Source organism: Mus caroli, chromosome 10 (assembly GCF_900094665.2).
Source record: "Mus caroli chromosome 10, CAROLI_EIJ_v1.1, whole genome shotgun sequence".
NCBI classification, from domain to species: domain Eukaryota; kingdom Metazoa; phylum Chordata; class Mammalia; order Rodentia; family Muridae; genus Mus; species Mus caroli.
This window is the reverse complement of record NC_034579.1, coordinates 69,672,971-69,694,192: the sequence shown is the minus strand read 5'-3', so window position 1 is coordinate 69,694,192 and position 21,222 is coordinate 69,672,971. Positions and strand designations below refer to the sequence as shown.

Below are 21,222 nucleotides of genomic sequence, written 5' to 3'. Positions count from 1 at the left end.
CCAGGGTAACAAGTCTCTGCAGCAGCCACAGTTAGTGGCCAACACAAGTCCTCTCTTGATGTCAGCTCCCCATAAGGCTCACATCACAAAGCTCCTGGAAAGCCAGGCTGAGCCATCCCAGAGCAACCTGCCCCCACACCTGCTTATATGTAAGGGGGTGGAACTGCCCGAGGAACAGAGGAGAATGGGTCTCTGGGAGAGTCTTGACGGCTGGCACATGTGCATAGCCAGAATGGCGTTGGGTAGAGGGACCCGTGGAGGATCACCAGTAACTTGTCTGGCTTCCTTGTAGGGGTTAGAACACCCAGGATCCAAGGCCTGCGGCCTCTCTGGAGCCAGGATGACCACTGATGTCTCGCACAAAGCCAGTCCCGAGGATGGCCAGGAAAGCCCCCCACACCCCAAGAAGCTACCTCTAGCTGATGGCTCAGGACCAGGGCCTGAGCCAGGGGGCAGGGTGGGCCCTCTCAACCAATTGCCAGTGGTCACAGACACAAGGGACAACACAGAACAGGGTGGGGAGCAGAAAGACAAAGAGAGTCCCCAGGTGGGGCCCACTGAACCCATGGATACCAGTGAGGCTGCTGTTCGCCACCCAGACTTGGAACAGACATCACGTCTGTTGCCGGGCCGCCCCCCAAGGGACCGGGGCGCTGAGAGCCGGTCTGCTGAGCTTTCCCTAGAGGAGCTGAGCATCAGTACCCGGCAACAGCCCGCTCCACTGGCCCCATCCCCAACAGCCCCCACCACAACTGCTGCTCCCACTACCATGGCGTCCAGGGGAGCAGGGCACTCTGAGGAGGCACCTCCAAGGCCTAATCGGAAAAGGAAACTCCTGGAGGACACAGAGTCTGGCAAGACTCTCCTGCTGGATGCCTACCGCGTGTGGCAGCAGGGCCAGAAGGGCATGGCCTATGACCTGAGCCGCATTGAGAAGATCATGTCGGAGACTTACATGCTCATCAAGCAGGTGGGCAGCCGTGCACTGACCCTGGGGCTGCATCTGTCTGCAGGCCCCTTCGTTGCTTTGGCCTTTTGTTCCCTGGAGGTTCTTTCTTGAGGCCACATGTATCAGGGCCCACCCTGAGGTGGTGTTGGGGATTGTGCCCCCTGCTTGAACACTCTGTACTTTGTGAGGTTGGGGGGTGGGGTGGGGTTGTATTTTTTATTTTTTAGATTTTCTCTGATGAATAGGCAATAAGTTTAGACACAGAAAACAATGAGGTGTATGCTGTGAATTTATCCTTTAAGGAAGACGAAACTACGGTACAGGTCCAGCACAGGAGTGTGTGTGGAAGCCCTCGTCTGACCACTGTGTGGGTCCTCTGGATATATTTGAGCCACTTCCTGAAATGGGTAGCTGTGGTACCCAGTGTAAGGAACAGAGCTAGGAGGAGTTCAAGCATGGCAGCAGCCCTAAGAGTCTGCCACCCTTCTCGGTCAGCCAGATCCCCACCCCACATCAGATACATTTTTCTCCGTAGGAGCAGTCTACAGAACTCGTGAGCAGTACAGATGGAGTGACTGTCCAGTGTGGTCAGTTCTTCCTACCACCTTTGAGCCCCCCTACCCTTGCTGGCATTGTTTCTCCTATGAATTCCCAGGAGCAGTGCAGTAGTACTGCTGTGTTCCCTGCAGGGGAGACCAGGCCATTTCCTGTAGTGCCTGCTCCTGTCTTCACTTGACAGTGCGTGGCATTCTTCTTCAAGTCACACCTGCTTGTTCAGGATTACCCTGTGTGTGACCACCATGTGTGTTAGCACTTAGTCTATGGTGTAGACTTAGTGTGCCCATCCTACCTGGGCTTCCAGAAGGCACCTCCCCCTGGAATCAACAACTCGCTTGAAAGGTAGATCAGAACCCAACCTGTGACAGCCACTTAAGCAGCTGAGCTGGTAGGGTCTTGCTGTGTGGCTCGGGCTGGCCCGAGACACTTCATCCTGCCTCTGACTCCCTCGTGCCAACATTAAAAGCATATACCTCCAAGCCTGGCTCTCAGATGAATTTGAAAACTTCATTGAGTCCTGAAGCCTCTGTCAGTTCTCAGCCCTTGAGGACATAAATAACTGACCATGGGAAAACAACTTGAAGTAGCCTGAGGGTTGACTGGGACAGGTCCTGACACAAGCAGTTGGTACATGGACCTTTGGCCTGCATCCCCACCTGGATGACGGTCTCGGGTGCTAGGCGTGGTCCTCACTGAGGATAGTCCACACAGGAGTGCCCTTCTTGGGCTGGGAAGTAGGCAAGGGAGCAGGTCATGTACTGTGGCCCAGGGTCCCCTAACTTAGACATCTCTCTGTTCAGGTGGATGAGGAGACTGCACTGGAGCAGGCTGTGAAGTTCTGTCAAGTCCACCTTGGGGCCGCTACCCAGAGACAGGTAAGCTGTCCTGAACACGCACTCCCCACCCACTCCCCAGCATATGCCAGCTCATGCTGATCCTGTCCCACACCGAGGCCTGGGCTGCTGGCCCAGAGGCAAGTCTGCCCCGAAGCTAGTTCCTGTGGTCATTGTGGGCCCAGGGTGGAGGAGCAGGAAGTATCTATGCTTCTGGATAATGGGTCAGTACCCCAAAGTGGTAGTGACTTAACAGGACTCAAGACATACATGTGTGACCTAAGGAGCCCTGCTTTGGCTCTTTTCATAAGTAGTAAGGAAGGACAGCATCTAGCTGTAAGTAAGTACGTAAGGCTTCAGCTAGGAAGGGCCTTACCTTTGTGACTGGTAGAGAAGTGATACCAGAACCAGGCTAACTAGTATCAAAACAGCCAGGAAGGATCATGGGGTGGAGGCAGGCAGGCAGTGGCATGATAGGGACCAGGGGCTTATTCCAAGCCCAGGGTATCCAGGTGCTGATAGGCAAAGGAACATGCCAGAATCCCAGGATGGTAGGAAGGGCTGGCATGTTGGATAGCTGTGAGAAGCAGACCTCCTGGCATGGGCTGAGAAGTCCCTGAAGGTAGAGTTCCTGATGGCTCGATGAGGTGGTACACACCGTTAGTCCTGGCACTCTGGAGGCAAAGGCAAGTGTGTCTCTGTGAGTTTGAGGCTAGCCTGGTCTACATAGAGAGGTTCTGTCTCAAGGAAATAGAAAAACAAAATGTGGGGGGGGGGGGCGTGCTCATGTTTAATCTTGCCAAGACTTGGGAGATGGGAGGCAGGCCCATCAGGACAAAGCCACACTCTCCCAAAGCATTGAGAGCCTGCAGGTCAGAGAGTGCCATAGTCTTATCTCAGAAAAGGCAAAACAGCCTCCATGCCATTGCTGGTCTAGCTTCTCATCCTAGGGGTGGCCCAGGTGTTTTGGGGTACCTTGTCCTAGGAGCCCCAGTGGTTAGCAGGGATCTATCTTAGGGGATAGAGCATGAGGTCATCAACAGTGCCCAGACTCTAGATCTAAGGCAGCCCAGGGATTCATCTTGGAGCGTGTAGACTGTGGTCCGCCTCCCAGATGACGATCAGAGTCCTTGGCAGGATTGAGCAACCAGCCAGCAGACATCACCACTTGACTATTGCCCCCAGACTTCTTGCATGTTAGTAGACAGACTAATTCTGTGTAGCTCAGGCTGGCCTGTAACTCAGCGGCAATCCTCCTGCCTCAACTTCCTGAATACTGGGATTACAAGTGTATCCCTGTGGGCCCAGCTTATATCTGACTTTGAAGAGACTTAAGTAATAAACCTGTACAGGAAATAGCAAACACCCTGCCTTTACTGGTGCTGTGTTAGCAAGGAATTAAGGACAGGAGAAAGTCTCATTTTTAGAGGAGAAAGCTAAAGCCAAAGACCTGCACACAGTACCACTGGAGTGCATGGGCAGAAGCTACTGCCAGTGGCCCTCGAAAGAACCAGGCAAGGAAATGGAGTAGACGAAGCTAGGATAGGATCCCTACATTTCAGGCTGCCTGCTGCTAGGCGGTGTCACCTCCTGGAGTACAAAGCCAGAGTAGAAGAGAGCCAGGCAAGTGGTCCTCAGGGCCTGCCACTCCCTCCCCAGGCCACACAGGATGGTGTACCCTGGGTCTTTTTGTTTGTTTGTTTGTTTGTTTGTTTTTTGTTTTTCTAGACAGGGTTTCTCTGTGTAGCCCTGGCTGTCCTGGAACTCACTTTGTAGACCAGGCTGGCCTCGAACTCAGAAATCCGCCTGCCTCTGCCTCCCGAGTGCTGGGATTAAAGGCGTGCCCCACCACACCCCGCTGCCCCTGGGTCCTCTTACCACCACATACAGCTCCACTTTTCCCCTTGGGACATCTCAGAGAGCTGTTTACTGTCTCTTCATCTTTCCACATGCTTCACCTCTTCTAGGAAAAGGTAACTATAGGCTCCCTCAGGTTTCGAAGTCGGCTCCCTGTTCTCCCTACTGAAAGTCTAAAGTTCAGAGAATAGACTAGTTAGATTTTTCCCTTGGCACTTGCCCACTAGTGGCCCTTAGAAAGTCCCTCTCCCAGGTTCTCCATTCCTACAGCCCCAAGATTAGGCCCTACATCGTACATAGAGACATAAGTGAATAGCTTCCTCCCCGGCTGGCACTGAGGAGGGAACAGGGAGACAAGCCAGAGGTGTTTACTGAGGCCCTGCTAGTGTGGGTGGATGTCTTCAAGGGAGGGAGGGGGCTGGACTCTCAACTGTGTCAGTTGTATTCTGGTAGAATGTTTGTGGCTCAGGTTGGCTGTGCCTTCCAGGGTCCAGATGAAGTGTCACACCTATGCGGCTGAATTGACTAGCATGGGGCAGTGTAGTACCCCATTGACTTTCCTCACTTTGCCTTTGTCTTCACAGGTCTCAGGAGACGCGCCCACTACCCCCAAGCACCCCAAGGACAGCAGAGAGAATTTTTTCCCTGCAACAGTGGTCCCCACGGTACCTGACCCCACAGCACCTGATGCTCTCCAGAGGCCCAGTGACTCCCACCTCAAGCCTGTATTGGCTACTGTCATCACCTGCCCTCCCTCAGCTTCAGCCTCTACCCCAGACCTGTCCACAGATCCTGGAATGCCCCGGCCACACAGACCAGAGACTACCCCCAGCAGGGCCCCTCTGAGTCCTGGTAAGTGCCATCTCAGTTCACCTGAGCCAAGTCCCCTCTGCCAGATGCCACAAATCCTTCCCCTCTGGAATTGGCAAAGAAGCATATGTGGTGCCCTCCAGCACCCCCAGGCTTACCCTGGGGCTATTGGCTGTTAGTCCAGGTCATAGTTGGTAGCAGTGTTGGTGGTTCTTGCCCCCTGTGCCTGTCCTGCCTGCACGTAGAAAGACCAGGAGAGGGAACATATACCATCGCTGAAGGGTTTGCCATTGTCCTAGCTTCTGCCACAGCAGAGCCCCAAAATAGGAAGGTTGGCTTTATCAGTAGTAGAAAGGAAGCCAGTGTTGACCAGGCTGCTATGGAAGGTTCTGGCCTTGGCAGTCTTTGAGGCCCCAGGTAATGTCCAGGACCAGACATGTTCCCACTGGTGACATGACAAGTTGAAGGCAGAGCCAAGTCAATGGATCTGTGAAGAAACACAGGATGGGATGGAGGTGCACAGGCTGACTCAGTCAGGTGGAAACCCTCATTCTTTCTGAAAATCAAGAACCACCAGGCAGGGTGGCCAGCATGGCAGGCAGGACATGTTCTGGAACCTTCCTAGGAGGAAGGCGGCCTCAGTGGGCAAGACGCTGTCCTGGTCCTCACTGCTGCAGCTCCTTCTCTGGCTTTGTGGTTGGTGGTGTCTGCCTGCCCACCCCCAGCTATGCTCCCTGTTGACCGTGGGCTGTGACAAAGACTCTGACGTGACAGCTCACTTTCGCAGCACAGAGCCGTCTTCCACCCGTCCTTCTCTCACCCTGGTTCAGGTCCTGACCAGTGTCCTATGCTGCATAGTTGCATGGTCACCTGCCCAAACCGGAGCCATCTGTTAGGGTTGGCCTGTCCTCCCAGCCACATTGGGAGCTGCCACCTTCAGCCGTGGGACCTTGCCTTTGTCTCCTATTTATTTCATCTGCACAGTGGGACAGCGAGCCCCTAGCCGTGCTGCCTGATTGGAGGCTGGGTTGGAAGCGCCCCTCTCAGCTCCTTCTGGAGGCTCGGTGGCAGGCACTGGGATTTTCAGCAAATGCTTTCCCCAGGTTACCTTGAGGATTGTGCCAGGTTAGGGACCCAGTCACTCACCATTTGTTCCAGAGGAACCTCTGAAGGCCACAGGACAGGGTAGTTGGCAGTTGGGCTCAGGTGAGCATGCACAAATCTCTGGGTGCCATCTGCAGCTGTCCTAATCACTTCTATCTTCAGAGCCAGAGCAACTTAGTGGCTGTTAGTGGTCACATAGGCCCACGCCTCCGGTTGCCCTGCCCTCTGCTGATCTAGATCCTAGACTAACAATGGATGGCAGTGTGGAGCGTGTCGGGAGTCTCCCGCAGCAGGGTAGAAAGGAATGAGGGTTTCCACCTGACTGAGTCAGCCTGTGCACCTCCATCCCATCCTGCGTTTCTTCACAGATCCATTGACCTGTTCTCCCTTCAGCTTATCATGCCTACAGTGCCATGACACCCACTAAGCTGCCTTCCCTGGGTCCTGACCCAAGGTCATACCCATGTGCCCCACGACCTTGGAGAATCTGAGGACTGGGGAGCCAGGCGCAGTGTTCTGAGTGGGCTGTTCCTAGTTGTGGTCTCCTGTGCGGTTGAGTTGAAGTCATTAGCTGCTCTCCTGAGTGGGTGACAGCCTGTCTTTCTTGATGGGCCCTCTGCCTGGTTCTGTTGATGTCTTGTCTGAGCGGGCACAGCAGGTAAGCAGCTACAGCACTTTTGAACGCTGGCTGGCAGGCTGCCTCCAAGCAAGCAGAATCCTACAATTCATATCTTATTTCTGGAGGTTAGCTCTGGGGAAGAGTGTTTCCTTCTGTCTGTATATTCCACAGTAGCACTCTGACGAATGTGGATAGAGACAGCCCTTAGCAAGAACTTGGTTGGGCCTGGCCAGGAGGCCCGGGCACACCCATCCCCTGACCAGCCTGCCTTCCGACTCAGATCAGCACATGTTTGTGGGGATTTTCCATGATCACCAGAGCTCTCTGGGGTGATATGGGGACCAGTTTGGAACAGCCATGTCTATAGGGCCCACATCCTGCATCTCTTGAACTAGTCAAGCCCTCATGGAAAGAGTGTCTCACCAGTTCCTAGACTGCGTAGCTGTGATAGGCTAGTGCAGCAGAGTGGCTGGGTCTGCTGTTCCTGTTGATGGTACAGCCTGCTTACGGAGGCCCTTGACAGACATATGTGGGGTACTTTAATAGCAAGAATTTAGAACGTGGGGCTAAGTGAAGACTGAGCCACCTGGGAACACAGATGCCTACCCAACAGCCTCCCAAGGAACATATGGGAGGGCCCCCAAGCCTCCTGGGACAACCCCCACAGACCTGGTGCCAGGCTTTAAATCTACTCCAGAGAACAGGAATGGATTCTCCTAATGGCGTCCTGAGTAGCCAGCCTAGCCCTAGCGAGGGGAAGAGGTGCCCTTGCTTCGTGAGTGTCTTCCCCCGTGTCCACATCTCTGCTGGACACCTCTCAGTACTGCCCTTCCTCAGGGTGCTTTTAGGAAGGAAGCCTGGGCTCCACGTGGTCCTGAAGCAGGCCTGTGGGACCCCAGGACCAGCTTTTGGTTTGTTTTGTTTTGTTGTTTTGGTTTCTCGCTGTAGCCCTGGCTGTCCTGACTGACTTTGTAGATAGGCTGGCCTCAAACTCAGAGATCTGCCTGCCTCTGCCTCTGCCTCCCAAGTGCTGGGATTAAATGCCACCACCATCTAGCCAGTTTTGTTTGTTTTTCGGGTATTTGGAAAAAGAATTCCCAGCAGTGTTTACTGTTACAGTTGAAGACCATGAATAGTAAACAAGTAAGGGGGCACTTTGGCCACCTGGGGCTGCTGCCACAGGGAAGGAGGAGCCAGCCACCTGACACCCATCCCACCCAGAGTGCACCGTGGCCCACCTCAGGGAATTCAGCCATGTTGATCCAGACCATCTAGAAGGATGGTACCCTTGGGAAGTTTTGTTGGATTTGGCTTTTTGAGTAGTGTCTCAAGTCCAGGCTGGCCTCCAGCTAGTTACAACCATCCTTGTCTTGCCCCCAACTCAAAGCCAGACATTTGTTCTGCCTGTGTGTCCTAACCACCACCTCTGCCACTCAGGAAACCCCTGTTAAGTCAGCCAGCCAGCCGCATCAGGTGGAGTGCTGCCCTCTGTGGATGGGTATGGCCTTGGGTCCAGGCCCAGGGAAGGCAGTTTGGTTGGTGGATATCTAGATTTCCACCCTGCAAATGGGAGGTGTTGCTAAGAATGCCGCAGGACAATCCTGAGGTGCTCCACGCTGCCAGCCATTGTTTGTCTATGACCTAGACTTCCAGTCAGTGAAGACAAAAGAGGGAGTGGCTTAGGTCAGGTGAGATCCGGTCTTCTCCAAGTTGGGTGTGGTAGGACATGCCTTCCTCAAGAGCTGAAACTGGATAATCTCATGAGTTTATCCTGAGATCCATAGCAAGAACTCCTCTTTAAATAAAGAGATAGAAAAGAGGAGCCCTCTGGACCGCGGAGGCTCAGGTGGGACAGTCCCATGGCACTCAGGGTCCTGCCTTTCCCCTGCTGAAGGAAGGAGGTGGCTGTCCCTGGCAGGGGCAGGGTGAGAACTGAATGAGTGGGGAGATGGAAGAGAGATCCTCACTGGAAAGGCAGGGACAGCTGTGTCCCTAGTTCCATCCAACCACATGTGACTAGTTCTAAGGCCCTGCCTTGTGCTCAGCAGGAAGATATGGTACCCTTGTGTCCTCTGCCTACTTTGGTCTTAGTTGACAGCTTTGGTGGTTTTTACTCTGGTTGTAATCACCATTCCTGTGAGCAGGAGGAGGGATAGGGACCCTCACACATAAGCCCACTCCTGACAGCCATGGCGGTATCTTACCTAAGTCTAAGAGCTGTGTCCCATGAGCAGCTTAGAACACAGTCTAGCCAGTCAGGCCCCTCAAGACTCCTAGCCAGGCTTCCCACAGATTGTCATTCAGGACAGAGGGACATGGCAGCACTTCATGAAGACCAAGGAGGGCTCCGATTATGGCCCTGGCTATGTCAGGCCCCACTGTACACACACAGACACAGTCTACTTAAGGTGTGATACGTTTCTTGAAATTACCTGCCTGTGCTTTGCTGGTCCTTGACTCCTGTGGAGATAGAGCGCCGCATTCCCGTCATAGGGTCATAGGTCCTAGGGCATAGTCAGGGCCTACAAAGCCTGACACAAAACCATGGATCCTGGGGGTGAGGGGGTGGCTTGCTCCAGGGAATGGGAATGTTACCTGTCATTGGCCTGTGTCTCCATAGAGGGAGAAGAGGTGTCAGGAGTGACAGAGGGTGCCAGCCTTCTACCCCAAGAACCACGGTACAGTCACCAGATAAAAATGGCAGCCACAGGTCACCTGGCTGAGCAACACTGCTGGCCAGTGGAGGCTGCTTGCCAGACCGGAGCTGAGCCCACCTGCAGCCAAGGTAAGCCCTGCATCAGCACCCGCTAGTAGGCTGCACACAGATGACAGCCAGAGGTGGACTGAGGACAGACGGATGTACAGAGCACAGGAGGGAATGAGGACAATCCTGGCTGGAGTCTGTCTCAGACCATCAGCAGGACCCACAGCCTCATTTCACCCCAGCTCCACAGAAGAGTCCTACTGGGGCGGAGTCTTTCTTAGGCCTGTAGTACTACAGAGCCCAGGGGGCAGTACTGTGTGGGGAGGAGTTTGTGCCCCGTCACTGAGGTGTCCCTGTGGGCACTGAGATGGAGCACAGACATACCCTCCCTTATTCCTTCCAGCCACTCTACCAGCTAGGCCCCTTGAGACCTCTTGGCCAGGTCTCCCACAGACCACTCAAGAGGGAAGGACATGGCGCCAGCTCACAAAGACCAGGCAGGCCCTGGATAAGCTCCCACTCCTTTTAAAGAGATGAGGCTGAAAGAATGTGGAGCCATGCCAGGACAGCTAGGCTGCTCCCAGCTCCTGCGGCTCCCAGGCTGCTGCCAGGTTCCAGATCTGTACTCTGCCCATAGCCCTGACTGCCTCTGGCCTCCAGGAGACACAGAGTAGACTAGGGCCAGCCTGTAACCCCTACTTGAGAGGGAATGGTTCAGAAGACACAAGATTTGGGTTGTTTTGGTGCTGGGGACCTTCAGAATTCCTGAGAAATCTCAGAAGAGCCACTAGAGTCCACCGATGCTCCTGTGTTGTGCCTAGCTACAAATACAAACCTAGCATTCCAAGGGCTGCAACAGTGGTGAGACTGAGACCCTGGCAGGCACCCTAGGCAAGCCAGAAAGACATCCATGATGTGGGCCCTCTTGACTTCCTGTAGAAGAAACTGAGTTCTTAGCAGAGAAGAGACAGGCAGACTAAGGAGGCCAAGGGAACTTAAACTCAGGTCTCTCAACAGCCTCCAGCACTAAGGTCCCCAGCAGTGGAAGTACCCAGACGGCTGAGAGCCATCAAGGCAAAACTGAGTCCAGCAGGACCAAATCCCGCCTCCTGCCCAACATGCCAAAGCTGGTGATCCCCTCGGCCACCACCAAGTTCCCTCCTGAGATCACTGTCACACCACCTACCCCTACCCTGCTTTCCCCCAAAGGCAGCATCTCGGAGGAGACCAAGCAGAAGCTGAAGGTGACCGTGGGCACCAGAAAGGGGGCCTGCTCCAGGGGCTCATGAAGGGGATCTGGAAAGGGGCTTGAGTTACTGGGAGACTTGGAAGGGCCCAGGTTATTGCGGGCCCTGGGTGAGAGTTTGGGTTAATGTCAAGAGGTTCAGAGTAAGGCCAGTCTTGATCATGTCCTGCTCTGTATGCAGTCAGCCATCCTGTCTGCCCAATCTGCTGCCAATGTGAGGAAGGAGAGCCTGTGCCAGCCAGCCCTGGAGGTTCTGGAGACATCCAGCCAGGAGTCCTCACTGGAGAGCGAGACAGACGAGGATGACGACTTCATGGATGTATGAGGGAGTCCACCCAGAGGCCTGCAGCCATAGCAGGGCAACAACAAGGCCTGGGATCCCTTTGTCCAGACCCTGGGCAAGGCCAGAAGCCTATGTGAGGTATCGTGTCCTGTGGTCTCCTAAGCTGCCCAGCCCCCTCTTTACAGCACCCTGCCTGTGTTCAGGCTGTCCACACATTGTGTTGGTCCAGAGGAAGCTAAGGCCTGTCTTAGGCACGTGCACCGGCTGTGGTCTATGCAGTAAGGATGGCACTTCTTTTTGTAATGAAATACTGACTTTCTTTCCAAGCCCATGTCCGGCTGATCAGGCCCACAGCCGAGTGCCGAGGGAGGCCAGCTTGGGTTCTGGTAGAGACGTTATCAGGAGCCCAGCTCACCCCACACCCTTTTTTGTCATTGTTGCTTCTTTTTCTAATAAAGGTGAAAAATAGTCTCTGCCTCTTTGCTCATCCTGGGGGATATTCACTGCAGGGATGTGCGCCCTGCCCCCAGGGGATTACTATGCAGAATTCCCTGGACTCCACTGGGAAAGGACGGACCTATGTCCGAGAGGACATTGGGTTTCCGAGAGCTCCTGTACTGTAAGTGGGAAGTCACAAAGAAAGCAGAGCTAGGTGATGCCGGGGAGTTAGCCGCAGGGCACCATGGGAAAGAGCAGCCCAAGAGGGAGCCTTACTGCATCATAGTTCCTCCCTGACAGGACTAGCTGTGCTAGAGTGGTACCCAGGACAGAACACATGTGAGCTGCTGGCTTGAAAGTCAGATTGAGGTGCTGCAGCGTTGGCTCAGTCCTTAAGAGCACGCGATGCTCTGATCCCCTACGTGCATGCACGCACGCACGCACGCACGCACTGCAGTCCACACCCAGCTCTCAACTCCAGTTCCAGAAGAGCCAATGTTCTCTTCTGGCCTTTGCAGGTGCTGCAGCACATGTAGTGTACAGACAAGACAGACTGCAAAATAAAAATGTAATATTTGAGGAGAAGCCAAATTGAAGCCCTAGAAGATCATGCTATATAGCCTGGATCGGCCAGGTCGGCCCTGCCTCAGCATCCTGAGTGAGGTTAAGGCATGTGCCACGACACTTGACCAAAACTGAATCACAACCCTGCCCTTCCTGGGCTCCACACCATTTATCTTGGAGATACTAAAGTCCTAGCACCTCATACCTGCCTGCCATGACTGTCACCTACAGCACTTCAGAGCCCCTAGACCAGAATGAAGACAAGACTCAAGCCCATACGCCTGTGTGCCGCCATAGACTGAGCCCTCAATGGGGAAGAAAGAATCTGGTGACTAGACCTAATAATCCAAGGCCATGGATTGGAAACATGGCAACCCAGGATGGGTCCTTACCAGGCCAGCCATCTGGACAGCCAAGACGCTGGGGACAGCAGTCACTTAGCCATACCCCTCTGCTTACCCATTCCTCTCATGGTAGAGAGTTACCGCAATCCTGGGCCTGGGTTGTTAGCATTGTCTGCTCCCACCACAGGACCTCAGTGTGCACACACAAGCACCCATATAGAACCCCTTGTGGCTTAGTAGATTTTCTTTCCCCTGGAAGGTGGTGACTTCTCAACCAGATACACCTCTGGGGTTGCAGGTATAATAGGGACAGGGTTACCTTTGGGGTAGTTGGTTCCCACTCCTACACCTCGGGTTTCCTCAGATCTGAACTCGTGGGAGACACGGCCACCTCCAGCCCCGACTACTTCTGGGTAGTCATACTAAGTGAGAGGGGACTAGGCCCATAGAACAATAGGCTGGCTGAGACCCAGGACCAGAGGAGAATCACAGATCAGATGGCTTTGGTTCACAAGCCAGCCACCTGAGCGCCTCCTCCTCTGTGAGGCTAGCCAGTGTGTCTGCATTGAAACACTACAGATCCCCTGTCCTGATGTCTAGCCCAGGTGACAATCCCTGAGTAAGAGTGAGTCCCAGCTTTGGGGTCCTTCACGAGTCACCCTAGTATCAAGGTCTTCCCAGAAGCCAGTAGTTGGTCTCCACCAGGCTCCTTCCTTCTGGGCAGAAGCTTGGAGAGCAAACCCTCAACAGAATCTGATAGCTCCCCAACTGACAACACTGGAGCTAGGCTGGCCTCAGCCCTGGGCTCCTCCCTCCCTCTCGGTAGTGACTCTGAAGCTGGTTATTCATCAGAAATGACCCAGTCTCAAGTCCATGCCATGTGCTTACAATCCAAACAGATTAATTCTTGCTCCACCTCCGCCTGTCAGACTGAGTGTGTGTTAGCAACACCTCCCTAGGGGAAGCAGAGGTCTAGGTCTGCCCTGAGGGGCCAGGACTTCTCCACCCACCCAACAGAAACCTCAAACACAAGGCCGGACTATGACCCCAGGGTCTGAGCTGTCTCGCCATTCTGCTTGTCAGGTGCCAAAGGTCTTAGCATCTGGACGATCCAGCCCCTCATTCTCATACAGGGTCCCAAGGCTGTGATGATGCGACAAGAATGTGCTAACTGGGCACGTGGGCTCTGCTGGTCTCTATTGGCACCTGTGGACTTTGAGAGGGGGCGGGGAGGGGAGGAGTGATGCCGCAGAACGCTGGGCGGGGTCAGGAGGCGGGGCCTGGTCAGCCAGGCAAGAGCCTGCCCTGCAAATCTCTGAGCCACTGTGCTGCCTGCTGGTTGCAGACACAGGGCACACCATGAAGCTGGCCCTCCTGCCTTGGATTTTGATGCTGCTCTCAACAATCCCAGGCCCCGGGTTCACAGCAGGTATGCCCCCACTTTGTCCTTCTGACCCCTCCCTGTTCATCTGCCTGATCAGCCAGGCCCTAAGCAGACACCCCTCTGGGCTCAGCTGTCTGTCCATCTGGCAGTCCATCTGTGACTACACTGGGGAGTACTGGGAAGAAACTGGGGGCGGGGGGGGGGAGGCTCCTGGATCTAGACACTTCTGGTGGAGATGGGAGGTCTGAACCAAGCTCATTCTGCACTCACATAAGGGCCTGGGAGGGAATCCCGGAAGACCAAAGAGCCTGCAGCCCAGCCTCTGTGAAGGGTGCAATCACACAGGGAACCCCCGCCTCTCATCTGTCCCTATGCTGGTCCTTCTCGGTGCAACCAAGAAAGTCTAGCAGGAAGGATGAGCTTAGAGCCATGGCCTTTCCCTGAGCTGAGCTGGGAGTTAACCAGCCTGCAGTCTCCTGCTTCACCCAAGTGCCACCACCCTTCTGATACTTTATCTCATGGCATCTTGAAGCATCTTCCCACACCCCTTGCAGTCATTAAACTTTAGCTAATAAATATTTATTGCTGCTCCGGAGTATAAGCTTAGTGAGGTGGTCTAATGGCTTAGACCGCAGCCTGGCTCCTCTTGGATCTCCATCAAGGGTCTGGGGAAGGTGTGGTCTGGCTTGGGGATTTGTACCCCACCCCAGTCTCAACTTTTCAGCTCTAGGGCTGAAGTACAGCCCTGCAGGCCACAGGTCTCCACAGCCCACAGAGGTAGTGGGCTGATCAGCCAGGCCTAGACAGGATGTTCCACAGTTTCTACGGGGTATTCCCAACTACACTGTGCTGGAACCCTCTCTGGAATGTCTCCTCCTAGCCCCTAAAAAGGGAGTGTCCTGGCTGCCTTCTCAGAGGGTGGGGCTGTCTGAGATTCAACTGTGTACCACCCCCAGAAAAAGATGGGATAAGCTCAACCCAGATACCATTCCCTCCCGGGCCTTCAGTAGGACTCTTGGTGACTATGTGCCCTATGTGCCCTAGCTTCAGAAAGCACGGGGACCCTTTTTTAGTTGTGATGACCCATGAAGCCACTCCATTAACTGTGCTAAAATGGAGCCCCGCCCACAGAGCCGGTGGCTTTCCACCGTGCCACTTGGTAGTCATAGCAATTCCTGGTCGGTCTCATGGACGCTTCTCACAGGCTCCAGGAGAAACGGGCCCTGTTGGTCAGGCAGCTGACCCTGGGACATGGGGCGTTCTTCTCCAGGTGCCCAGGGAAGCTGCTCCCTGCGCTGCGGGGCACAGGATGGACTCTGTTCCTGTCACCCGACCTGCTCGGGCCTTCGCACCTGTTGTGAAGACTTTCTGGACTACTGCCTAGAGATTTCACCCTCCTCAGGCTCCATGATGGGTGGCAAAGACTTCGTGGTGCAACATTTAAAGTGGACTGGCCCTACTGATGGGGTCATTTGCAGGTGGGGGGTGGGGACCTAAACAGCTAGGTCATTAGGGCTCCTACACGCTCAATCTCAAGCATAGAGTGGGGGAGCTGGAGGTAGCACCCTGGGACCAAGGGCAGGCAGGAGAACACATGCGCACCTCGCCTCACCCATTTCCATAGCTTTTGGCTCAGGCTGCCTCCACCCATCTCTGTCCCTCAGGTTTAAGGAGAGTATCCAGACGCTTGGCTATGTCGACAGCTTCTATCAAGTGCACTGCATATCACCCTTGCTCTATGAAAGCGGCTACATTCCCTTCACCATATCGATGGACAATGGCCGCTCCTTCCCTCACACAGGCACTTGGCTAGCTGGTGAGCTCTCACTCTGTCAAGCCAGTCTAGGCTGTTAAATTCATAGATTCCACCCTCCCTGGGCCCTGGTTTCTATCTGCAACCCAAGGCCAGGGGACTTTCCCTAGTGCTAATCCATGTGTGCTGATACTAGACCCAGTCTGCCTACCTGTCGCTCTGGCTGAACCAGTCCCTTGGGCGAGGGTTGCTGTCATTCATTACTCCACCCCTGGCATCTAGACCAGAGTCCGGGCCCACAAGGAGTTGGAGCCATGGGGGTCTGATTCAGACCCAGCCCCCTGATGGTTCCTCAGCAAGGGCCTGGGGAGGAGCCAGATGAGAGGCGTGGTCTGGCCTGGGTCCTCAGTTCTGCAGGAAAGACCCTTTATCTTTCCCGGCCATGTTATTTTCCTTCCAAGAGACCCTGAGGGAGACCATCACCTGACTGCTGTCTGCCTGTCTCTTGGAGGTTCTCAGAACCCTCCAGGTCTCTTGTGCACCATTAAGTCTTCACTCATTCCTTACGGACTCACCCCTCTGTCCAGCACATCCCTACAAAGTGTCTGAATCCGAGAAGAGCCAGCTGGTGAATGAGACCCATTGGCAATACTACGGCACTTCAGACACCAGGGGAAACCTCAGCCTCACCTGGGACACTTCAGCGCTGCCCACGCCGGCCGTCACCATTGAGCTGTGGGGCTATGAGGAGACAGGTAGGGCCTGCCCAGGGCTGGATGGAGGTGTCTGGAACTTTCAGACATTCAGATGTGAGAGGAGGAGTCTCAGGCGGGGATGGAGGAAAGGGTGTGGAAAGGAAGAGATTTCGATCGGGTGGTGTAGATCAAGGAGGGGTTTGCAGCTAGACAAAAACAGCAGTGACTGCTGGCATGCATGGTGGGCCCCAGAGACAGTGGGAATGTTGGATGCTGTGACTATTGAATAGATGGTATGTAGTGAAGACAGAAGCAGCCACCTCAACCCTATCTCCTCTAAGCCTGACACGGAGCAGGGCCAGTGATTCAAGCATGTCCCTGCTGGTCACACAAGCCAGGGACCCTGCTTAAGCATCAGAACATGACAGCCCACAGGAGAGTATCTATAACTCTCTTTCCTTCATTCAGGCTATCAGTGCCAGAGACTGAGGGAAGGGAGGGATCCTTGGAGGGCTGACCAAGATTTTCTCTTCCCCTAGGAAAACCCTACTCTGGGAACTGGACCGCGAAGTGGTCCTATCTGTACCCTTTGGCTACAAACATCCCCAATACCGGCTTCTTTACTTTCACCCCCAAGCCCGCATCACCCCAGTACCAGAGGTGGAAAGTGGGTGCTCTGAGGATCAGCAGCAGCAGGAACTATCCAGGAGAGACGTAAGGGCCTCAGCAGATGATGCAGCGGAACCACCTGCCTGCAGGCTTGCACAGCTTGCTGAAGAAGCCCCAGAGGTGTGGGCCTTCAGCTGGCGCATCATTTCTACTGCAGGGATGTGCGGGCACTCTGGACCAACGATCATGCACTGGCCTGGCACCTGGGTGACGACTTCCGGGCAGACTCTGTAGCCTGGGCCCGAGCACAATGCCTGGCCTGGGAGGCATTGGAAGACCAACTACCCAACTTCCTGACGGAGCTGCCAGACTGCCCCTGCACCCTGGCCCAGGCCAGGGCTGATTCTGGCCGCTTCTTCGTAAGCCCCTGAACCCAGTAGGGCCCCAGAGAGCGGGAGGAGGACAGAAGGGGCCAACCTCCCTGACTGAGTTAGACAGAGGCCGGAGAGGAGGTAGGGTGGGGTCAAAAGATTTCCTCGGGGTTGGTTCCCGGGGGAACGAGGGAATGCAGAGCCTGGGTGACAGGCCCTGGATATTCTGCAGACTGACTATGGTTGTGACATTGAACATGGCAGCGTATGCACCTACCACCCAGGGGCTGTGCACTGTGTGCGCTCCGTGCAAGCCAGGTGAGCTACCCGATCAGGGATAAGGTATGGGCAGGGCTTGGGGGTGGCTGCCAACAGTGGCTCTGACCTGCTCCTACCCTACCTAGCCCCAGGTATGGCTCAGGCCAGCAATGCTGCTACACGGCAGCAGGGACACAGCTCCTGACCTCAGACTCGACAAGTGGCAGCACCCCTGACCGTGGCCACGACTGGGGTGCACCCCCATACCGGACTCCTCCCCGTGTGCCCGGCATGTCTCATTGGCTCTATGACGTCATCAGCTTCTATTACTGCTGTCTTTGGGCTCCTGAGTGTCCCCGCTATATGAAGCGCCGGCCCTCCAGTGACTGCCGCAACTACAGACCCCCGCGCCTGGGTAGGTGCTGGCCTGGGTACCTGATCACAGAGGGAGGGTCTTGCCTGGGTGGGAAAGACCAAAGAAATCTGCCTGATCTTCTGCTTTCGATTCAGCCTCTGCCTTCGGGGACCCCCATTTTGTCACCTTTGATGGCACCAGCTTCTCGTTCAGCGGCAATGGCGAATATGTGCTGTTGGAGACCACCCTGAGTGATCTGAGAGTGCAGGGCCGGGCCCAGCCTGGGAGAATGCCCAACGGTGAGGCAGGGCCGTGTGGCCTCTACGTTGGGGGGTGGCACTGCTGGGTCATCCAGGGTAGTAGACAAGAGCCCCATTGTGAACCCCCACCTAGGCACCCAGGCCCGTGGCACAGGGCTGACTGCAGTGGCCGTCCAAGAAGACAATTCGGATGTGATAGAGGTGCGGTTAGCTGGCGGGTCTCAGGTCTTGGAAGTGTTGCTGAATCAGAAAGCGCTCAGTTTCACTGAACAAAATTGGATGGACCTGAAGGGTAAGTGGCGCAGTCAAGTATGGTCAGAGGGTTACCCGTGTTCTCCACGCTGTCCTTAGTCCTGGCTGTAGGCTGTGGTAGACTCTGGCTCAAATACAAAGGCAAAGGTTCTTGGGTCTTGCAGAAGTCAAGACCCACATGGCCAGGTTAGGCACTGTCTGTGACTGTTTTAGGCTATTGAGGGCGGTTGCTCAGCCTGAGGTCTGTTCGCATACCTTCATATCCACGGGAGTGCCTGTGTTAACCAGAGGGCCTACATGGAGTCCTGAAAGGCCACGGGCTAGCAGCTAGTCCTCCGAATAGCCCACAGAAGCCTAACGTCTACAGTGATGGGAAGTGCCAGCCGGGAGCCACAGCATAGCCTCCAACTCCCCTGACACCAGGCTGTATTGCTCCAGAGCTGAGCAATGAGATGGCTCCTGGTGGGAATGGGTGAGAACATGGTATATAAAGACCCTCAGGAAGGGCCAGGCTGCTGTAGCCTCCTCAGGGATCGACCCCCCGACACACAGGCTCAGCATGAAGGAGGAGGAATCCTTGCAGGGGATAGCCTTGAGCCCATCAGGCATCTGAATGCATGTAGACGTGAGTTAGGAGAGCTAGCACGTCACAGTCAGCAGACGGGTGCATCCTCTTACTTCCTTACACATATCCTCTACCCTCCCTCAGGGCTGTGTCAAGGGGTGCAGGGGCAGATCAGGGCCCTAGAGAATAACCCTAAGCCGTCTCTACTTGTGGACAGGCATGTTCCTGTCAGTGGCCGCTCAGGATAAGGTGTCAATCATGTTGTCATCGGGGGCTGGCCTCGAGGTCGGTGTACAAGGTCCTTTCCTGAGTGTGAGCATCCTGTTGCCTGAGAAGTTTCTGACCCATACCCGTGGTCTCCTGGGGACACTCAACAATAACCCCAGGGATGACTTCACCCTGCGCAATGGGCAGGTCCTGCCCCTGAATGCCAGCGCTCAGCAGGTGTTCCAGTTTGGAGCCGACTGTGAGTGACCCAGGGCAGGGAGGGGGAGGAGGGTAAGTGGCGCAGTCAGGGTGACATAGTGGGTCGAGGAGAGAAACTTGTCTGTGCCCACACAAGAGTGACACCTGTCTCCCCAGGGGCTGTTTCCAACACGTCTTCCCTGTTTACCTATGACTCTTGGCCTCTGGTCTACCAATTCGTGTATGGACCCAAACACAACCCCAACTTCAAACCGCTCTTCCCTGATGAGACCACACTCAGCCCCAGCGAGACAGAAGATGTGGTCAGACTGTGTGAGAGTGACCGTTTCTGCATCCTTGATGTGATGAGCACAGGAAGCCCGAGCGTGGGCAACGCCACCCGGATTGCCCACCAACTGCACCAGCACCGTCTGAAGAGCCTGCAGCCTGGTAGGGGGTGGGGAGGGACTCAAGGGGTGGACCTCTCAGATCGCCTAGTGCCCCCCTCCCCCATTCAGTGGCCAGCAGTTCAGGCCTGTCCTCTGTGCTCTGCTCAGTGGTATCCTGTGGCTGGCTACCCCCACCTGCAAACGGGCATAAGGAAGGCTTGAGGTACCTGGAAGGATCCATTGTCCGATTCAGCTGCAACAATGGCTACAGCTTGGTGGGGCCGGAAAGTAGCACCTGTCAGGCTGATGGAAAGTGGTCTATGCCTACCCCAGAGTGTCAGCCAGGTGAGCTGCCCCTCCCATCCTGCCTCTGCACGCCCGTGCCTTCCTGGCCTTTGTCGCCACTTTCATCTCTCTCAGGGCGGAGATACACGGTGCTACTGAGTATCATCTTCGGAGGCCTGGCCATCGTGGCACTGATCTCTATCATCTATATGATGCTGCATCGCCGCAGGAAGAGCAACATGTAAGACCCTACCTGTGTGAGGGCATCACTCAAGAACTCCCNCCCCCAGCCCCGCCGCTCTTTAGCTTTCTTAGGACCTAAGAGCAGTTGGCGGGACTCCGGTGCCACGTTAAACCTATCTCTGTTGTAGGACCATGTGGAGCTCACAGCCCTGAGACCAGAGCACACTTGGCTGACAGCATCGGGCCACATGCTCACCAAGACCCAGCCTCCCCGGGAGAAGCGCAAAGAACATGTACCCTAGTCCTATGAATGCTACATCTAGTATCTGTGCCTTGAACACTATGGATCCAATACCTGTCCTAGCCTGTCCTGACTGAGACATGATACCGGATAGTCTTAACTCCCGAACCCCGCCCCCAACACTTCTCCATCAGTAGCCTGCACTTCCTTTGTCTATTGGTTATGGCTCTAACTCCTCAGACTTAAGGGATGGCCTTCTTGCCCCGTCCTAGAACTGGAGTACCTATGTCCCAAGCCCTGCGTTGGAAGCTCCCATTTCAGTCCCTCACTCCCCAGAGCCTGATAAACTGAGACCTGGTGCCTGCCTTCCTGTGAGGGCCCCCAGAACTAAGCTGCCTTGATTCCTGCCCCATGGAACAACTTGAGAGCTCAGGTTGGGTCAGTCCTACAATGAAGAGTGGCCCCAGGGCCTGAGCAGGGAGAAAGAGAACTGTCCAGCAGAGAAGAGACCTCTTTTGTACCCCAGGCTTCTACTCTTACATCTTCTCTAGCATACTCAGGAACAGCCTTCCATCCCCACACAAGAAAACAAGCTCATGTTCCATCTTTCCTGGTTCCCGTCTGTTTGTGTTTCCCCACGGTTCCATAACCGTCTGTGAGGTCACCCACTAATAGCATCAGAGTTTGAGCCCCGCCTGCTTCCTGCTTCCTCTGCTCCTGCTTCCCATGGCATACGTAGTCTCTCCCGAGCTTTTCCACAGATAGGGTGGGATTAAGAAGAATGGTGGTGCCGGGCGGTGGTGGCGAATGCCTTTAATCCCAGCATTTAGGAGGCAGACACAGGCGGACTTCTGAGTTCGAGGCCACCCTGGTCTACAGAGTGAGTTCCAGGACAGCCAGGGCTACAC

General features: G+C 55.0%; 2 protein-coding genes across 4 annotated transcripts in view; both read left to right on the top strand.

Annotated features, from left to right (window-relative positions):
• Cabin1 (calcineurin binding protein 1) overlaps positions 1-11,434 on the top strand; it is a 116,204-nt gene extending 104,770 nt beyond the window's left edge. For 2 of the 3 annotated variants that reach the window (XM_029482190.1, XM_021173768.2), the window contains exons 32-37: positions 293-970; positions 2,308-2,382; positions 4,782-5,049; positions 9,351-9,515; positions 10,452-10,678; positions 10,862-11,432. In XM_029482190.1, the coding sequence (XP_029338050.1) occupies positions 293-970; positions 2,308-2,382; positions 4,782-5,049; positions 9,351-9,515; positions 10,452-10,678; positions 10,862-11,005 (1,557 nt within the window). In that variant the 3' untranslated portion in view covers positions 11,006-11,432. Of the gene's footprint in view, positions 1-292; positions 971-2,307; positions 2,383-4,781; positions 5,050-9,350; positions 9,516-10,451; positions 10,679-10,861 lie in introns of all 3 variants that reach the window. The other variant, XM_021173767.1, reaches the window with a different exon arrangement.
• A 2,174-nt stretch (positions 11,435-13,608) lies between these two features.
• On the top strand, positions 13,609-21,002 carry Susd2 (sushi domain containing 2). Its single transcript, XM_021174224.2, has 15 exons — positions 13,609-13,738; positions 14,964-15,171; positions 15,358-15,509; positions 16,034-16,201; positions 16,681-16,855; positions 16,968-17,169; positions 17,354-17,439; positions 17,526-17,794; positions 17,890-18,033; positions 18,128-18,286; positions 19,029-19,277; positions 19,394-19,666; positions 19,774-19,950; positions 20,026-20,131; positions 20,262-21,002. Exons 1-15 carry the CDS (start codon positions 13,669-13,671, stop codon positions 20,284-20,286), a joined length of 2,463 nt encoding a protein of 820 aa, XP_021029883.1. The 5' UTR covers positions 13,609-13,668; the 3' UTR covers positions 20,287-21,002.
• Positions 21,003-21,222: the final 220 nt, after the last annotated feature.

Coding starts and splice junctions, on each gene's coding strand:
- Susd2 (XM_021174224.2), top strand. CDS start 13,669: ATGAAGCTGGCCCTCCTGCCTTGGATTTTGATGCTGCTCTCAACAATC. Junction 16,856..16,967: donor AGGAACTATCCAGGAGAGAC/GTAAGGGCCTCA, acceptor TTTCTACTGCAG/GGATGTGCGGGCACTCTGGA. Junction 17,440..17,525: donor GTGCGCTCCGTGCAAGCCAG/GTGAGCTACCCG, acceptor TACCCTACCTAG/CCCCAGGTATGGCTCAGGCC.